This window comes from Loxodonta africana, chromosome 21, assembly GCF_030014295.1.
Source record: "Loxodonta africana isolate mLoxAfr1 chromosome 21, mLoxAfr1.hap2, whole genome shotgun sequence".
Lineage (NCBI taxonomy): Eukaryota > Metazoa > Chordata > Mammalia > Proboscidea > Elephantidae > Loxodonta > Loxodonta africana.
In genome coordinates this window covers 45,318,801-45,335,493 of record NC_087362.1, presented here as the reverse complement: position 1 = coordinate 45,335,493, position 16,693 = coordinate 45,318,801, and the positions used below count along the sequence as shown (strand labels likewise).

Sequence of the window (16,693 nt, the reverse complement as noted above, 5' to 3'; positions counted from 1 at the left end):
AAAGATGCGTATAGTAGCCCCGTAACTTTTATATGTTAAACATTTCCATTTTTGTCTTGGTTGCCAAATTTGATCAGCAGTTATGAAAACTGTATGTACCTCATAAGATAAGCCCCTTTTCCCTTTTCCTAGCCTTCATTTTCTCTTTCAGTTTTTTAAATTCTAATTTTCTGCTCAACCTTTTGATGTAAGCTATGTTACATTATATTTGGACGGAAGTAGGGTATAATAAAAGTAGAGTTTGCTGACTTAATATGTCACATTTTTAAGGAACAATGCAGAGAGGTACTCTCATTGGGTAATAATCTTGTTGCCTCTCTTTTTTGAGCCTCTTAAACATTAGAATTTCAGCCTTGTGGAATGGACTACTGAGCCAAACTACATTTTTGGTCTTTAATAGTGTATCTCTTTAGGGATTTTTTTGGGGGAAAAAAAGAGTTGAATGAAAAGTCAAAATATTAAAACTAACTTTGATTACATCAGACTATATCTACTTGGTTATCTTGTGTGCAAAGGTAGGGGCCACAGAATTGTGCAGGAGCATGAACACATCTGCCAGAGCTTATTGTTCACAGAGAGCATACCTGGGTCTCTGTTTCATTCCCACTGTAACTATCAACTGTTTTTCCCACCCTGCAAGGCGTGCAATGGAATTGAGTTTCGCCCTGGTAAATGGGAATAATGTCCGAGGCATGATGAAGGAATTACTTTATTTTCTGGATTCGTGTGAGCCAGAGTTTAAAGCAGACTGTGCATCTGGAATCTTTCTTGCTGCAGAAAAGTAAGATTTAATTTTTAACTTTACTGGTCAAAGATGTTTGGAACTTTTTGAAGACATTTTTAAAACATGGGGGAAATGCTGTAAACATGTTCAGAACACATTGACATTTATTTCTAGCTCCCAACTATAGGTTAGCTTTGAGAAGACCAATTATAGCTAGCATTTTAAAAATATGCTATGACCAAAAAACCAAAAAAAACCTCACTTTTATAAAATCGCCTCCTTTATCTGTTCTTTAACCTCTTATCTGTGGTATTTTTTTTTGTGAAAGGAATAGAAAGATTAAAGTGTCAGAATTTTAGTAAAACTTTAAGGAGGAAGTACCTCAGGGTTTCAGTAGTAGGGTTATTCTTTTTTGTCTTTCCACTCTGAGTTTAAGAGAATGAGTTCCTAGTCCTAGAGTTGCCTGGGCCTGGGGATAGTCCCTTTTCTTCTCTCTTTTTCTCTGTCTTTCCTTGCTCTGGGTGTTTTATTTATTTCTCGAGAAACTGGAGACAGAGTCCCATTTCTCAGCTCAGTAACTGCTGTTGCAGTATTATATGAAACATCTGAGTTTGATTATGTATTATTTCATCACTCTTTGAAATGGGTAATCCCTTGGCTAGATGTGAAGGTGAAATGTTTCCAAATATAATCGCTTAACCAAGGAACCTAAGAAAGACTAGGAAGGAATTTTCAAATGTGAGCACAACATAGTTTATAGGTCCTAATTTTTTCACCCTGTGCTGTTGTTTTCTTAGGTATGCACCTTCCAAACGGTGGCATATAGACACAATTATGCGTGTTTTAACAACGGTAAGTAGCTTTTTTCAGTCAACATATACCTAAGTGCTGGGGATGTACTGATAAATGAGGCAGACAAAGCCCTTGTTCTCATTTGCATTCTAATGGGGGAGATAAGAAATTCCTATAATGTCAGGTAGAGATAAGTGCTAATAAGAAAACTAAAGCAGCATAAGGGAATATAATGATGGCAGGATAGGGTGGGATACAGGGCGACTGGCCAAATACTTTAGATAGCGTAGTCGGGGCAGGCCTTTCAGAGGAGGTAACATTTGAGGAGACCTTAACAAAGTCAGGAGCCAGCCATGCAAAAACATGGGGGAAAGATTGTACTAATTAGAGGGAACAGCAAATGTGAAGGCCCTGAGGTGGGAATAAGCTTGGCTTGCTTGGAGAGCAACAAGAAGGAAAGTGAAGGTAGTAGAGTGAGAGAGGAGAGATTGGTAGGACTGAGGTGAGAGAGAGAAGCAGAAGTCAGATTATATAGGGCCTCATAGGAGTTTGGATTTTATTTTGAATATAATAGGAAGCCTTTCGGAAGGTTTTGAATGACAATTTTTTCTAGATTTAGAATTACTTTGTTTTTGAAGGTAGCCTTTCTCTGATAACTTAGAGAATTTTGGAGCTTCTCTATCATTCCATTAATAGATAGGGGTTAGAGATTTAAGAGTAAAAATGTAGTGGCATAAAAAAAAAAACATAAGTGTATCTAATCATGTATGTAGAAGTAATATTTTAAAGGAAAATATTCACAAATTTGACTACATAAAACTTAAAAATTTATATAGCAAAAGAAAAAATCTACAAAGTCAAAAGACAAATGACGACTAGAGGGAAAACATTTGTAATATATGAAATATATGACAGCATATTAATATTTTTAATCTATAAATACTTAACAAGTAATAATAAAAACCAAGCACTCTAATGGAAAATTTGCCAAGGACACTTGAACAGGCATTTCACAAAAGTAGAAGGAATTGGCTAATCAACATTTGAAAAATACTGTCACTAGTAAAGAACTACTAAGTAAAATAAAAGTGAGGTATTGTTTTCTACTCATCTTTTTAATCTTATTCCTAATGTTGGTTAGGAAATAAACAGGTACTTTTCATGGGGATGTAAAATGGTGCCATCCTGCTGGGATACAGTTTGGTAGCATGTAGTAAAACTCTTAAAGTTTATGTCTTTTGATTCACTAATTCAGATTTTAGGACTTTCTCTTGGAAAAATAAAAGGAGAAGTACACTAAGATGTATATACAAAGGTGTTCATCCCAATCTTGTTTGTAATAGGGGAAAACAGGAAACATCTAGAAATCTCCCAGTGGGGATTGGTTAAATAAATGATGAAACATCTGTAGGTGGGAATGATAGATACCATTAAAATTACGAAGTATATGTATTTGTTGATGTGTTGCAGATTTCTGGTTTATTCCATTGTGATTTGAGATCATAGCTTCAGTGATTTTTGTTCTTTTAAATTTGTTAAAATGTGTTTAATGGCCCAGAATATGATGTGGTCTGTATTGGTGAATGTTGCATGTGAACTTGAGAAGCATGTGTATTCTGCTCTTGTTGGATAAAGTATTCTTATTGTAAATGTCAATTAGATCATGTTGATACTTTCCCCTATTTAAAGCACTCTGTTTGCTCTGGATAGGGAAGAATGTAAATATCTAACTGACATTACAGATTGCCTGCTTCTTGGTTTCTCACCTTCCCCATTTTTTATCATTTGCTCAAACATCTTCTGTTCTTGTGTTTCTTAACAAAATAGGCATCCCAGTCACCTGTTTTGTTATTGTTTTTTTTTCCTCCTTTCCAAAATATGCATGGATAGGCCTGATCTCTCTCTTGTAAATCAGACCCATTGCTCTGTCCAGTAATGGTAGATTGACCAAGTTGACTAATAGTAGCCATGGATTCCACTGTTTGTATGTCTGATCAAGCCTAGATAGTTATCATATGCTCTAATAAGGCCAAGATTTAGTTTCCCCGTAGGTTAAGTAGCTTTACTTTGTTCCCTGGTTACAGACTGCAACCACTAGTTTGTGGAATTGTATTCTACTAGTCAGAAAAAGGAGCCCTAGTGGTGCCAGTGGTTAAGTGTTCAGCTGCTAACCATAAAGGTTGGCAGTTCAAATCCACCAGCCGCTCCTTGGAAACTCTGTGGGGCAGGCCTGCTCTGTCCTGTAGGGTTGCAATGAATCAGAATTGATTCGCAGGCAATGGGTTTGGTTTTTTTAGTCAGAGGAAGAGGGTGTTAAAGAGACCAAGTTAAAAAAAAAAAAAGGATAATTAAATACACATTGTCTTCTATTCGTAGGACTAATGGTTGGTTCTGTAGCATTAATAAACAGTAGTTTTTAAAAGAACAGTGTGATCTTTTAAATAAACTCAAGTTTCTTTTTTTAAAGTTACTAGTTATTTAGTAACCCTCCTCCCTCCATTCCCCAGAGTAACATGTCACTATAACTAGCCCACATGATATTAACACCAGTGTTGGGGGATTGAATGGGAGGAGAAAGGTGGTTGGTTACACTATGTTTTACTATAATTTAGTCTTGGTGAATATACTTCTTGAATTTTTGAAATTTTAGGCATTATCTGTTTTTAGTATAAAAGGTCTTTCTTGAGATTTTAAACCTTTTGTATTTTACTTTTGACAAAGAGAAGATATTTTTTATATAAAATTAAAAAATTTTAAATACTCATTCACCTCAATGAGACCTTGAAGTTTGAGCTGCTTATGAACCTAATAATTGGAACCAGCTTTATCTTCGAGGGGGTTTTGTTGTAGTCTCCTCAACAACAATAAGAATTGCTAACATTTATTATCATTGGTCCATGTTTCTAGGGGTAAACTGTCTGCATTTTCTTTTAGGCAGGAAGTTATGTTCGTGATGATGCAGTCCCCAATCTGATCCAGTTAATAACCAATAGTGTGGAGATTCATGCCTATACCGTCCAGCGCTTATATAAAGCAATTCTGGGTGATTATTCTCAAGTAGGTCCTTCATTTGCTTTTCTTTCTGCTTTAGCGGGAAAATTGCCCTTTCATTTCCTAGGATGTCCTATTCTAACACTCTAGATGTGCCTTGGTTTTGACCTTTGTGATTAGATGACCTGTGACTTGCATTAAGTATTTTTGAAAGAACTAAAGTTCTTTACAAATGGTAACTTCCTTTTGACAGCAACCTTTGGTACAAGTAGCTGCATGGTGTATAGGTGAATATGGAGATCTTCTTATATCTGGCCAGTGTGAAGAAGAAGAACCTATACAGGTACCCATTGTTACTCTTGGTTAAGGAGGGGAACAGATAGTGTTTTTGGCTGTAGGGGAGTAGTGTTGAATGGGAAGTTGCAGTTAATTCCTTGAAGACTTTTTAAAAGGAGTAATTCCAGAATTATCTTGGAAAATCTTTTACCTTTTGAGATGGAACTTTTTAGACCACTGTGAGATTTTTTAACTACCTTAGGAACCTCTCTACCACCCTCCCCCTCCCCTGAACTGAATTATATTGTTTCTCTTACTCTCTGGCTGATGAACAAGAAGAAATAGACATCTGTCCATATTCCCTTTCGCTTATTAGTGCAAGTTGTGGCAACCCTTAAACTCCATATATCTTTTCTTTTTTTTTACTTCTTCCTCTTAAAGTTATAACATGCCTGTCAGCCCCTAATTGGCATTTTCCACTCTTTTTATCTCCCTCCTATCTGCTCTGATTGGTGGAGCTTTGCAGCTTGGACAGTTACTGTGGCAAAGCACAGGAGTGTGTTAGACACTTTTGTAGTAGAAGGATTGTCTTCTGGGTGGCATGCTGTGACTTGGTTTCAGATTTAGATGCTTACCTGTTCCCATCCAGTCTACATGGTCTCTTTTTATCCCTCCCCAGGTAACAGAGGATGAAGTGTTGGATATTTTAGAAAGTGTCCTAATCTCTAATATGTCCACCTCTGTAACACGAGGGTATGCCCTCACTGCCATTATGAAGCTTTCTACTCGATTCACCTGTACTGTAAAGTGAGTATTGAAGGAAAGTAGGGTAAACTAGTGGTTTTGTAATTTTTAAAAGCAATTTTAGATATAGACAAAAGTAGAGGGAATAGTAAAATGAATTTGCATGTATCTGTTGCCCTGTGATAACAATCATCAATTCATGTTTAATGCTTGTTTCATCTATAGTTTGCTCCCTCTCATCACCCCCTCCCCACCTTCATACCCCCCTGCCATGGATTATTTTGAAGATGAAACCTTGTGTTTTTAAAATCAGATTTCTGTTGCATTTTTTTTTTTCTTAAAGTAGAGAAGTTATTTTCCTGTGTAAGGGTTCTGATTTATTTATATTTTGAAATGTCTTCATAAGGAAGAAAATCATGACGGTTTTGGGGGCTGAAATCTTCAGGGTCTGCTTTTCACTCTGTTCAGTAAAGTCAATTCTTGGGTCAGTTATCCAGCCAAGTATATTTAGGGCAAAGTTAGTTCTCTTACATTTTCTATTTCACTTTTTGATGTCAGGTCTTGTGAAAATGGTGTTTTTGACTCGCTGTTTAAATTGAGAACTTTGGGGTCAACGTTCTGATGCTCTGACCCTTTTTTTTTTTTTTAAATAAAGGCTTATTGAAATTATTAAGAGATGAGCAGTACAAATTTTTTCTTTTGTGACAAAGTGATAGTTGGTACTTTCGCTTAGCAAATGTTAGAGTATGGGAGGCTTAATAGACAAAATCCTAGCATTACAATTAGAATACTATAATGGTGTTGGTGAATGGCATCAGAAGAATGGATGAATGAGAAAAGGTTTTGATTTTGAAAAATTCTGTAAATTAACAAGAAAAGATGACATTTTCGAAATTTTAACCAGAAAACTCTGATTTAAATGTTATTCTCTCGGGTTGTTTATGAATTTTCTTTTGCATATTTGATTTGATTTTTCATTTATTCCCATAGCCGAATTAAGAAAGTGGTTTCTATCTATGGAAGCAGCATCGATGTGGAACTCCAGCAGAGGGCAGTAGAATATAATGCACTTTTTAAGAAATATGACCATATGAGGTATGTGAAAGAAACTAAGCAGTGTATGTGCCTCTTAGCAGCCTGCACAGATCATCATGACAGTCCATAAGGAGACTCATTATTCATGCTTAATTAACGAGACATTACAGTCCCATTTAATTCTGATTGTTTGGTTGTTTTTGTTTTGTCCATCTTCTACTCTTCTTAGCTTCTAAAGAAATCCGTTAACTGTTCTTTCATCCCCCATTCCCCTTCTGTTTGTTGTGGAAAGTTTGCCTCATTTTCTCTTTTTAAAATACTTGACTAAGAAGTGGGAGTTTTATTTCTTCAAGCTAAATAATTTCTTTCATGTCTCATCATTATTAACATTTTGGTGTATTTTATTTGATTTGTTTTCCCCTGGTATGAAGTATCTTCTTTTTTTGAAAATTTATTGTTTTTTGTTCTTGTTGAAAACATACGTAGCAGAACATACACCAGTTCAATACTTTCTACATGTACAATTCATTGACATTTATTACATTCTTGAAGTTGTGCAAACATTCTCACCTTCCTCTCCTGAATTGTTCCTCCCCCATTACCATAAACTTATTGTCCCATAAGCTTTCTGTCTAACCTTTCAAGTTGCTGTTGTCAATTTGATCTTATATAAATAGTTCTTTAAAAGAGCACAATGCTCAAAGCAGACATACTTTACTAATTAAGCTAAATGCAGTATCTCCCTGACTGGAGACTGTCAATACCTATTGATTCACCTTTCTTTCATCCCAGACTCTCTACCACTGAAATATATGTGTTGGGATTTAGGCAGATAGTTTGTCCATTCAAGATTTCTTGCCTATCCCTAATCCTGCTGGAAAGTTAGGTTGTGTATGTATTCTTGTAATCCAGCCTCTATTTTAGTGTGTGTGTGTTAGAGAGTAAAGAGGGGAGATTAACTCCATGTTTGGGTTCAGCACAGTTTCCGTAATTGTTTTGGGTAGGGAATCTAGGTTAACTGCACAGAATTTAACCACTTCAGGTTCTTCCAGGTCTGCCCTGCTTGAGAGAATGCCAGTCATGGAAAAAGTAACCACAAATGGCCCTACTGAGATTGTGCAGACAAATGGCGAGACAGAACCAGCTCCACTGGAGACCAAACCACCACCCTCTGGGCCACAACCCAGCAGCCAGGTAGCTTTTCACTTGCTTATCTGAGGATTCTGATGCTTCTGTCTCTTACCTGATTACTTTTAATGTTCCTGGATTGGTTAATGGTTCCCTTCCTTATTTTTTTAAGTATTGAAAGAGCTTTGCATTTGATGTAGATTAGACAGATGACTAATGAATCGAGGTATTATTTTCTTGTTTAGGCTAATGATTTATTGGATCTTTTGGGAGGAAATGACATAACACCTGTTATTCCAACTGCACCTACAAGCAAACCTTCTGCTGGTGGAGAACTTCTTGACTTGCTGGGAGACATCAGCCTTACAGGTGAGGCCAGACTGGAGCTCTTTAATGTTTGGATAGGGGCAAAGGCCTTGAGGAAAAACTCTACTGAAGATAGCACATGAATCAATTGAAAATGGGAGAAGGTGAATGAAAAGCAAGAACAGAATCTTCAGAACATTTGAAATATAAACTGTCTTGGTAATTTTGTAAAGATAATTCAGAGAGTTTTTTCTTGTTTAATTTTTATTGTGCTTTAAGTGAAAGCTTACAAATGAAGTCAGTCTCTCATACAAAAATTTATATACACCTTGCTATATACTCCTAATTGCTCTCCCCCTAATGAGACAGCATACTTCTTCCCTCCAGTCTCCCTTTTTGTGTCCATTTGGTCAGCTTCTAACCCCCTCTACCCTCTCATCTCCCCTCCAGACAGGAGCTGCCCAAATAGTCTCATGTGTCTACTTGATCCAGGAAGCTCACTCCTAACCAGTGTCATTTTCTATGCCATCGTCCAGTCCAATTCCTGTCTGGAGAGTTGGCTTTGGGAATGCTTCCTGTCTTGGGCTAACAGAAGGTCTGAAGACCATGACCTCTGGGGTCCTTCTAGTCTCAGTCAGACCGTTAAGTCTGGTCTTTCGATGAGAATTTGGGGTCTGGAATTTGGGGTCTGGATCCCACTCCTGCTCCCTCAAATGTTCTCTGTTGTGTTCCCTGTCAGGACATTCATTGGTTGTAGCTGGGCACCATCTTCAGAGACATTTTTTAAGGCCCAATTTTGAATTTTGGAAGAATAAGCATAGAATTTAAGATAAAAAGTTTTTCTCAGGGTCAAAAAGAATATAGCCCAAGTTCTCTTTTTTTAGTTAGTGCCCCAAGGTATCACTTTTTTCTAGTTTCTTTCTACCTGTGATTAGTTTTTAATAGCTCTGGCTATTTGTGGGCAGTGGAGAGACGTTAACCTACTATCATCTGCTGTCCTCTCCTTTCCTTTCCCCTCCTTTTGCTATCCTTTCTCCCTCCTCATTCCCTCTCTGCCTCCTTTCCTTTCCCTTCCCTTCCTCCCTCCATTTCTCACTTTCTTCTGTTTTTCATTGTGCATTAGGTGAAAGTTTACAGAGCAGATCAGATTGCCATTTGATAGTTTGTATGTAAAATGTTTCATGGCCTTGGTTTCATTCTCCACAGTTGTGTCAACACTCTCCCCTTTCTGCTCTGGGTTCCTTGTTATCTTTAATCCTTATTTTCTATCCCATCCTGCCTTGTCATCTTTGCTTTTGGGCTAATATTTCTTATTTGATCTCCCATAATTAATTGTTCTAAGGAGCACGTTCCTCTCAGATGTTCTGTTTATTTTGTGGGCTTGTCTATTGTTTGGCTGGAAGGTGGTCTCTGGGAATGGCCTCAGTTCCAGGTTATTAGAAGTGTGTTTTAGGGCCATAGTCTCTGGCATTCCTGCAGTCTCGGTCGACCAATAAGTCTGGTCTTTTTTGTGAATTTGATTTTTTGCTCTATGCTTTTCTCCTCCTCTGTCTGGGACTCTGTTATTATGATCGTAGTCTGAGTGGTCAGTAGTGTTAGGCAGGCAACATCTAGTTCTTCTGGTCCCGGGGTCATGTAGGCTGTGTTTCATGTGGTCCATTATTCTTTGAAATAATTGCTGCCTTGAGTCTTTGATTGTCTTTACCTTCCTTTGCTCTGGATGGAAAGAGACCAATAGTTGTATCTTGGAAGCTTTTAAGACCCCAGATGTAACTCACCAAAGTAGGATGTAGAACATTGTCTTTATGAGCCATGTTGTGTCAGTTGATGAAGATGTCTCCTAAGTCTATGGTCCTTCGCCTTCGAGCCTAGGAACTTCATCCCATGGGGTGTTTGGTTATGTCTAAGAGGTTTCCCTGACTCGGCCTCTTGTGTGCTCTATTATTTATATGATGAGCACCTACGGTCATGTATGTAGAAATATCTGTCACCAAACCTGTATCTGCAGGTGGGTGTGCTCCCTTACACCCTCCCACACCTCTTGGCATATCTACCTATGTATCCATTTGTAGATTATGGTTTAATATGTTGTTGCAGTATTGTCTATGCTATGGAAGTTACATAAACCAAAACCAAAAACCAAACCTCTTGCCGTCGAGTCGATTCCGACTCATAGCGACCCTAAATAGTTGTCCTTTATTCTTGGCATTCCTCTCAGTGTTCTCTCTTGCCTTGGTCATATTTGCTGCCTTCTCACATTATTGTGTATTGCCTTTCCCTTTACCAGTGTTAATACGTGTTATCGATCTATTTGGTAATTTTCCCTCCCTCCCCATCCCTGTTATTGGCGTTAGGTGCTGGTGAGTCGATTCCAACTCATAGCAACCCTGTGCACAACAGAGCAAAACACTGCCCTGTCCTTCGCCATCCTCAAAATTGTTGCTATGCTTGAGCCCATTGTTGCAGCCACTGTGTCAGTCTGTCTCGTTGAGGGTCTTCCTCTTTTTCGCTGACCCTCTCCCAAGCATGATGTCATTCTCCAGGGACTGATCCCTCCTGATAACATGTCCAAAGTATGTGAGACATTGTCTTGCCAACCTTGCTTCTAAGGAGCATTCTGGTTGTACTCCTTCCAAGACAGATTTGTTCTTTCTTTTTGCAGTCCATGGTATATTCAATATTCTTTGCCAGTACACAATTCAAAGGCATCAGTTCTTCTTTGGTCTTCCTTAGTCATTGTCCAGCTTTCACATGCATATGATGCGATTGAAAACACCATGGCTTGGGTCAGGTGCACCTTAGTCTTCAAGGTGACATCTTTGCTTTTTAACACTTCAAAGAGGTCTCTTGCAGCAGATTTGCCCAATGCAGTGTGTCTTCTGATTTCTTGACTGCTGCTTCCTTGGGTGTTGATTGTGGATCCAAGTAAAATGAAATCCTTGACAACTTCAATCTTTTCTCCGTTTATCATGATGTTGTTTATTGGTCCATTTGTGAGGATTTTTGTTTTCTTTCTGTTGAGGCATAATCTGTACTCTGAAGGCTGCAGTCTTTGATCTTCATCAATAAGTGCTTCAAGTCTCCTTCACTTTGAATAAGCAAGGTTGTGTCATCTGCATAATGCAGGTTGTTAATGAGTCTTCCTCTGCTCCTGATGCCCCATTCGTCTTCATATAGTCCAGCTTCTCAGAATATTTGCTTTATACAGATCGAATAGGCATGGTGAAGGGATACGTACCTTTCCTGACTTTAAACTATGCAGTATCCCCTTGTTCTGTTTGAACAACTGCCTCTTGATCAATGTACAGAATCCTCATAAGCATAATCAAGTGTTCCAGAATTCTCATTCTCTGCAATGTTATCCATAATTTGTTACGATCCACACAGTCAAATGCCTTAGCACAGTCAATAAAACAACAGGTAAACATCTTTCTGGTATTCTCTGCTTTCAGCCAGGATCCATCTGGCATCAGCAGTGATATCCCTGGTTCCATGTCCTCTTCTAAATCCAGCTTGAATTTCTGGCAGTTCCCTGTTGATATACTGCTGCAGCCGTTTTTGAATGATCTTCAGCAAAATTTTGCTTGCATGTGGTACTGATGATATTGTTTGATAATTTCCACATTCATTTGGATTGCCTTTCTTGGGAACAAGCATAAATATGGATCTCTTCTAGTTGGTTAGCCAGGTAGCTGTCTTCCATATTTCTTGGCATAGATGAGTGAGCACTTCTAGTGCTGCATCCATTTGTTGAGACATCTTAATTGGTATTCCATCAATTCCTGGAGCCTTGTTTTTCCCGAAGACCTTCAGTACAGCTTGGACTTCTTTTAGTACCATTGGTTCCTGATTATATGTTACCTCCTGAAATGGTTGAACGTCAGCCAGTTCTTTTTGGCATAGTGACTCTGCATATTCCTTCCATCCTCTTTTGATGCTTCCTGTGTCGTTTAATACTTTCCCTATAGCATCCTTCAGTATTGCAGCTCGTGGCTTGAATTTTTTCTTTAGTTCTTTCAGCTTGAGAAATGCTGAGCTTGTTCTTCCCTTTTGGTTTTCTATCTCCAGGTCTTTGCACATGTCATCATAATACTTTACTTTGTCTTCTTGAGCTGCCCTTTGAAATCTTCTGTTCAGCTCTTCTACTTCATCATTTTTTCCTTTTGCTTTAGCCACTTGATGTTCAGTAGCAAGTTTCAGAGTCTCTTCTGACATTGATTTAGGTCTTTTCTTTCTCTTCTGTCTTTTTAATGAGCTCATGATTTCTTCATGTATGATGTCCTTGATGTCATTCCACAACTCATCACTAGAAACCAAAAAAAAAAAAGATTTTTTTTTCCTTTGTATAAACCTTTTGTTGTTACTTTATAATAGTGGTCTCATACAATATTTGTTCTTTTGTGATTGACTTATTTCACTCAGCATAATGTCCTCCAAATTCATCCATGTCGTGAGATGTTTTACAGATTCATCATTTATTCTTTATTGTTGTGTAGTATCCATTATGTGTATATACTACAGTTTTAATCCATTCATCTGTTGATGGGTGCTTGGGTTGTTTTCATCTTTTTGCTATTGTGAATGATGCTGCAGTGAACATGGGTAAGCATTATCTCTCTCAATTATTAAAGCAACAGAAGGAGGAAATCACCTACAATGCTAACATTGAAACATAATTATTTTCGTTTTGGAATTTTTTTTCTTTGTTCATACAGTAGACATTTGTAATTGATGTGTTCAGAAATACTATGAATCCCTGAGTCCAAGAGTATCACTGTAGCATATAATTTCTACTCTTAATTAATGGCAGTATAAAGTATAACTGAAAAGGTAAATGACTCCTTTAAAAGTATAATGGAGAATTAACGGTGTGCGTGACCTCGAGTAGAAAATAGCTGTACGATAATGGTGCTGGGTGGTCATCTAGACTCATTATGACAGGCTATATTAATTTTTTCCTAATACAGCAGCCAGAGCTTGTGGTTTTTAATCTGTGGCTTAACAGAATTTCAAAATATTACTTGTCGTGTACCTTCAAATCACTCAGAGATGGTCAGTTTCAAATCCTCAGATGCCAAAGGTATACTGAATATAAGAAACAAAAACAGTCCCAGTCTATCTATCGATGAGGTGCTTCACTTAACATATTAGCATTTCCCAGATTAGTACATACTCTTCATAATTTTAATTTTGAATGGCTGTCTACTTTTTTACCAAAAAGTTCATACCATTATTTCCTCAGTTTCTTACTGTTAGGCATTTTGTTTCTGGATTTTTCTTACCATAAATAATGTCTCAACGAATATCATCATCACATCATTTTGTCCTTATGTTGGATTACTTACTTAGACTAAATTACTTAACCTTTCTGAATGTGTTTAAAATAAGGATAATAAATATTTACTTCATAGGGTCTTTGTGAATGGTGGCTCATTCAGTAATGATGTATAGTAGGGACTTGGCAAATGTAATTTACCTTTTCCCCAATGTAGTTTCACTGTATGTGACTATTATAATTTTAAGAAAGGTTTTTCCTAATTGGTATAAAATTGGCCCTATTAATTTTTATGTCTTTGGTTACATGGAATGTTTAATATTTATCCATATATTTGCATTATATATGTTTCCTTTTGTATGTTTCTTTTGTATCCTTAACATGTTTATCATGAGGTAAATGAGCTCCTTGTTTTAGCTCCTTGTACTTCACTTAGCCAACTTCTACCATCCTTGCTAAGTTTTGGAATTTTTTTTCCCCCTAGTGGTATTTCTTTTTTGAAAGATATTCTAGTCTTCCTTTATTTCATGCTTTTTAAAAATGATATATTTTCACTTAATTTTTATAAACAGTTTGAAATTTGACCTTAAAATGTGTTTTTTTAATTTTACTGAATTTTCTTATCCCTCTTCTTAGAGTCATGGTTTCTCTTAGTTTATGGTCATGCTCTGTAACTTGTCTTCTGTTGTTTAATCCTCTACTTGTTCTTACTTGGAAGGATCAAATAAGAATGGTAATCTGTTTCTTTCTCCAATAGCACTCCATACCTCCCCTTGTGGGGGTGTGTATGTGTGTGTGTTTGTAAATTTTATTATGCAGTATTTAACATCTACAAAATTGAATATATGCTTTGATCTACCTAGCCTGTAAAATAAAACATTATTAGGAGAGTTGATGTTACCTGTGTACTTCCCCCATCATCCCCTTCCCTCTTGACCTCAGAGGTAACTACTGTCTGTCCTAGAGAACCCTTGGTTTTTACCATTTCCGTGTATTTCTTGATACTTTTACTATATTTGTATATCTTATCTCGAACAATGTTTAGTATCATTTTGTCAGTTTTTGTCTTTATATAAATGATATCCAACTGATTGTTCTTTTGTACCTTGGTGTTTTTTTGTGGAACGATTTATTTGTGAATAATTAGTGTTAAATGTATTTCTAATGCTTTTGTATTTTTGCTGTATTTTATTGTGTGAATTTACCGTAATTTACCTATCTGTTATCCTGATGGTGGGCATTTTGGTTGTTTTTAATACTTTGATGTTAGAAACCATCTTGCTTTGAACACTTTTTTGTACATGTCTCCTTGTGTACGTATGTAAGAATTAATCAAAAGGATTCTGAAGAAAGGCAATGGTTCTCCACTGGGGAGATTTTGCCTCTCAGGGGAGATTTGGCAATGTCTGGAGACGTTTTTGGTTGTCACAACTAGAAGTATACTACTGACATCAAGAGGGTAGAGGCCAGGGATGCTGTTAAACATCCTACAATGCACAGAACAGACCCCTAATTCCCCCGCAACAAAAAAATTTCTACCTTAAAATGTCATTAATGTTGAGGTTGAGGAACCCTGGTTTAAGGGTCTTCTCATATTCAATTCTACTGTTGCCAAATTTTTCTCCAGCTTGGCTGAACCAGTTTACATTATAAGAGCACAGCTTAAAAGTTTCCATTGCTTCCTATTCTTAACAATACCTCGTATTATCAGACCTTGGAATTTTTGCCATTCTGATGAATGTGAAGTGATCTTGTTGTAGTTTCAAATTCCATTTCCTTCATTACGGTAATATTTTTTTTTTTTATAAGGTTCCCTTTTCATTCTTTTTCAGTGAATTGCTTGTTCATATCTCTTGTCCCTTTTTAATTGGGTTATCTTTTTCTTATTGACTTATTTAAAAGATATAGTTCTGGACACTCATCCGTTCTTTATCATGTAGCAAACAGTTTCTTCTGCGTGTGGTTTCTCTTTTTACTTTTTTGTAGTATTTTTTTTAATGAACAGAAGTTCTAAATTTTTAAAGGATTTGAATTTTTAGTTCTTTTCCGTGATGGTCTGTGCTTTTTACATCTTGTTTAAGGAATCCTTCGCTACTTTAAGATCGTAATAATTTTCTCCTATACTTTCTTTGTGAGGTTTGTTATGCTCGCTAAGGTTGATCTTCCGTGGAAATGTTTCTTGTAGGTGCTCCAGCTGTTGCTCCTGCCCCTGCCTCAGTCCCACAAATATCCCAGCCCCCCTTCTTGTTGGATGGGCTTTCATCACAGCCTCTCTTCAATGACATCACTTCAGGTAGGATTACCATTGTTACCCTCATTCCATGGAACATTGAGCAATGGTGGTGGTTATTGAAGAAAGAAGTAATAATTCTGCAAGCATTAGGCTCAATACAATTAGACTGATTATCCTGTGGTTTCCCAGGCATCCCCTCCATCACAGCATACAGTAAGAATGGCCTGAAGATAGAATTTACCTTTGAACGGTCAAACACCAACCCCAGTGTCACAGTGATAACGATACAGGCCTCCAACAGCACAGAGCTAGACATGACGGACTTTGTTTTCCAGGCTGCAGTACCAAAGGTACTATAATGTCTTCTTTGCCTTTTTCTTTTGATTAAAGATTGGCTGATTTTTTACATGTGTTTGATAAGGGATGTATTTTAATGTTTAGAGATTAAACTAAATTTTCAGATTTAACCCAAACTAATGATATTTTAACTAGCATGGTTCATTGAAACATGTTACTTTTACTGAATAATTTTTACTTGGTCACAAATATTTTTATAGTTAGAATTATAAGAAAAAGAAAGGAAATTCTAGTGGTTAATTAGAGAACAAAATTCTACCAAAAGGTGGTCAGCTAACGCTCAGGACATCGAGGATAGTTTGGGTTCAGTAAAACAGTGGTAAAGACCTAAGAAAGTGTAAAATCCACCATACAATTAAAGTTAATTAGATGAGGGACTTTGTCTATCTGGTATTCTCTTCTAGTTAGTCACTAGATCAGAATTAAAATTTTTCATCTCTTGATACAGAAGTGATAGAAACATTCTTCCTCATTGACATCTAGTTCGTTATTGATACAGTGCTTATTTTCATGAATTAGGGTTTTATTTATACAAAGTCTTAGTTTAAGGAATAAACATAAATATTTGTTTATTTTGAATAAACAAAATTTAGAATTAAGGATCAGCTAAGTTTTTCGGTAAAAGACCACATAGTATTTTAGGCTGTACGGTTTCTGTTGCATCTACTCACTTCTGTCATTAGTACAATGCAAAAGCAGTTATACTCACTATATAAATGAATGAGCATGTCTCTGTTCCAATAAAACTTTATTTACAAAAACAGGTGGTAGGCCACCCCTGTTTTAAACTAAACTAACCCAGTTTTTGCAATGATACATGAAGTATGACATT

The 16,693-nt window shown here is 36.8% G+C and overlaps 1 protein-coding gene across 3 annotated transcripts in view; it reads left to right on the top strand.

The window, feature by feature from the left end:
- Positions 1-16,693, top strand: part of AP1G1 (adaptor related protein complex 1 subunit gamma 1) — a 72,032-nt gene that overhangs the window by 48,369 nt on the left and 6,970 nt on the right. For all 3 annotated transcript variants that reach the window (XM_064273811.1, XM_064273812.1, XM_064273810.1), the window contains 10 exons: positions 641-781; positions 1,522-1,576; positions 4,451-4,573; positions 4,761-4,850; positions 5,463-5,590; positions 6,518-6,622; positions 7,615-7,756; positions 7,936-8,059; positions 15,457-15,564; positions 15,694-15,854. In XM_064273811.1, the coding sequence (XP_064129881.1) occupies positions 641-781; positions 1,522-1,576; positions 4,451-4,573; positions 4,761-4,850; positions 5,463-5,590; positions 6,518-6,622; positions 7,615-7,756; positions 7,936-8,059; positions 15,457-15,564; positions 15,694-15,854 (1,177 nt within the window). The remainder of the gene's footprint in view (positions 1-640; positions 782-1,521; positions 1,577-4,450; positions 4,574-4,760; positions 4,851-5,462; positions 5,591-6,517; positions 6,623-7,614; positions 7,757-7,935; positions 8,060-15,456; positions 15,565-15,693; positions 15,855-16,693) is intronic.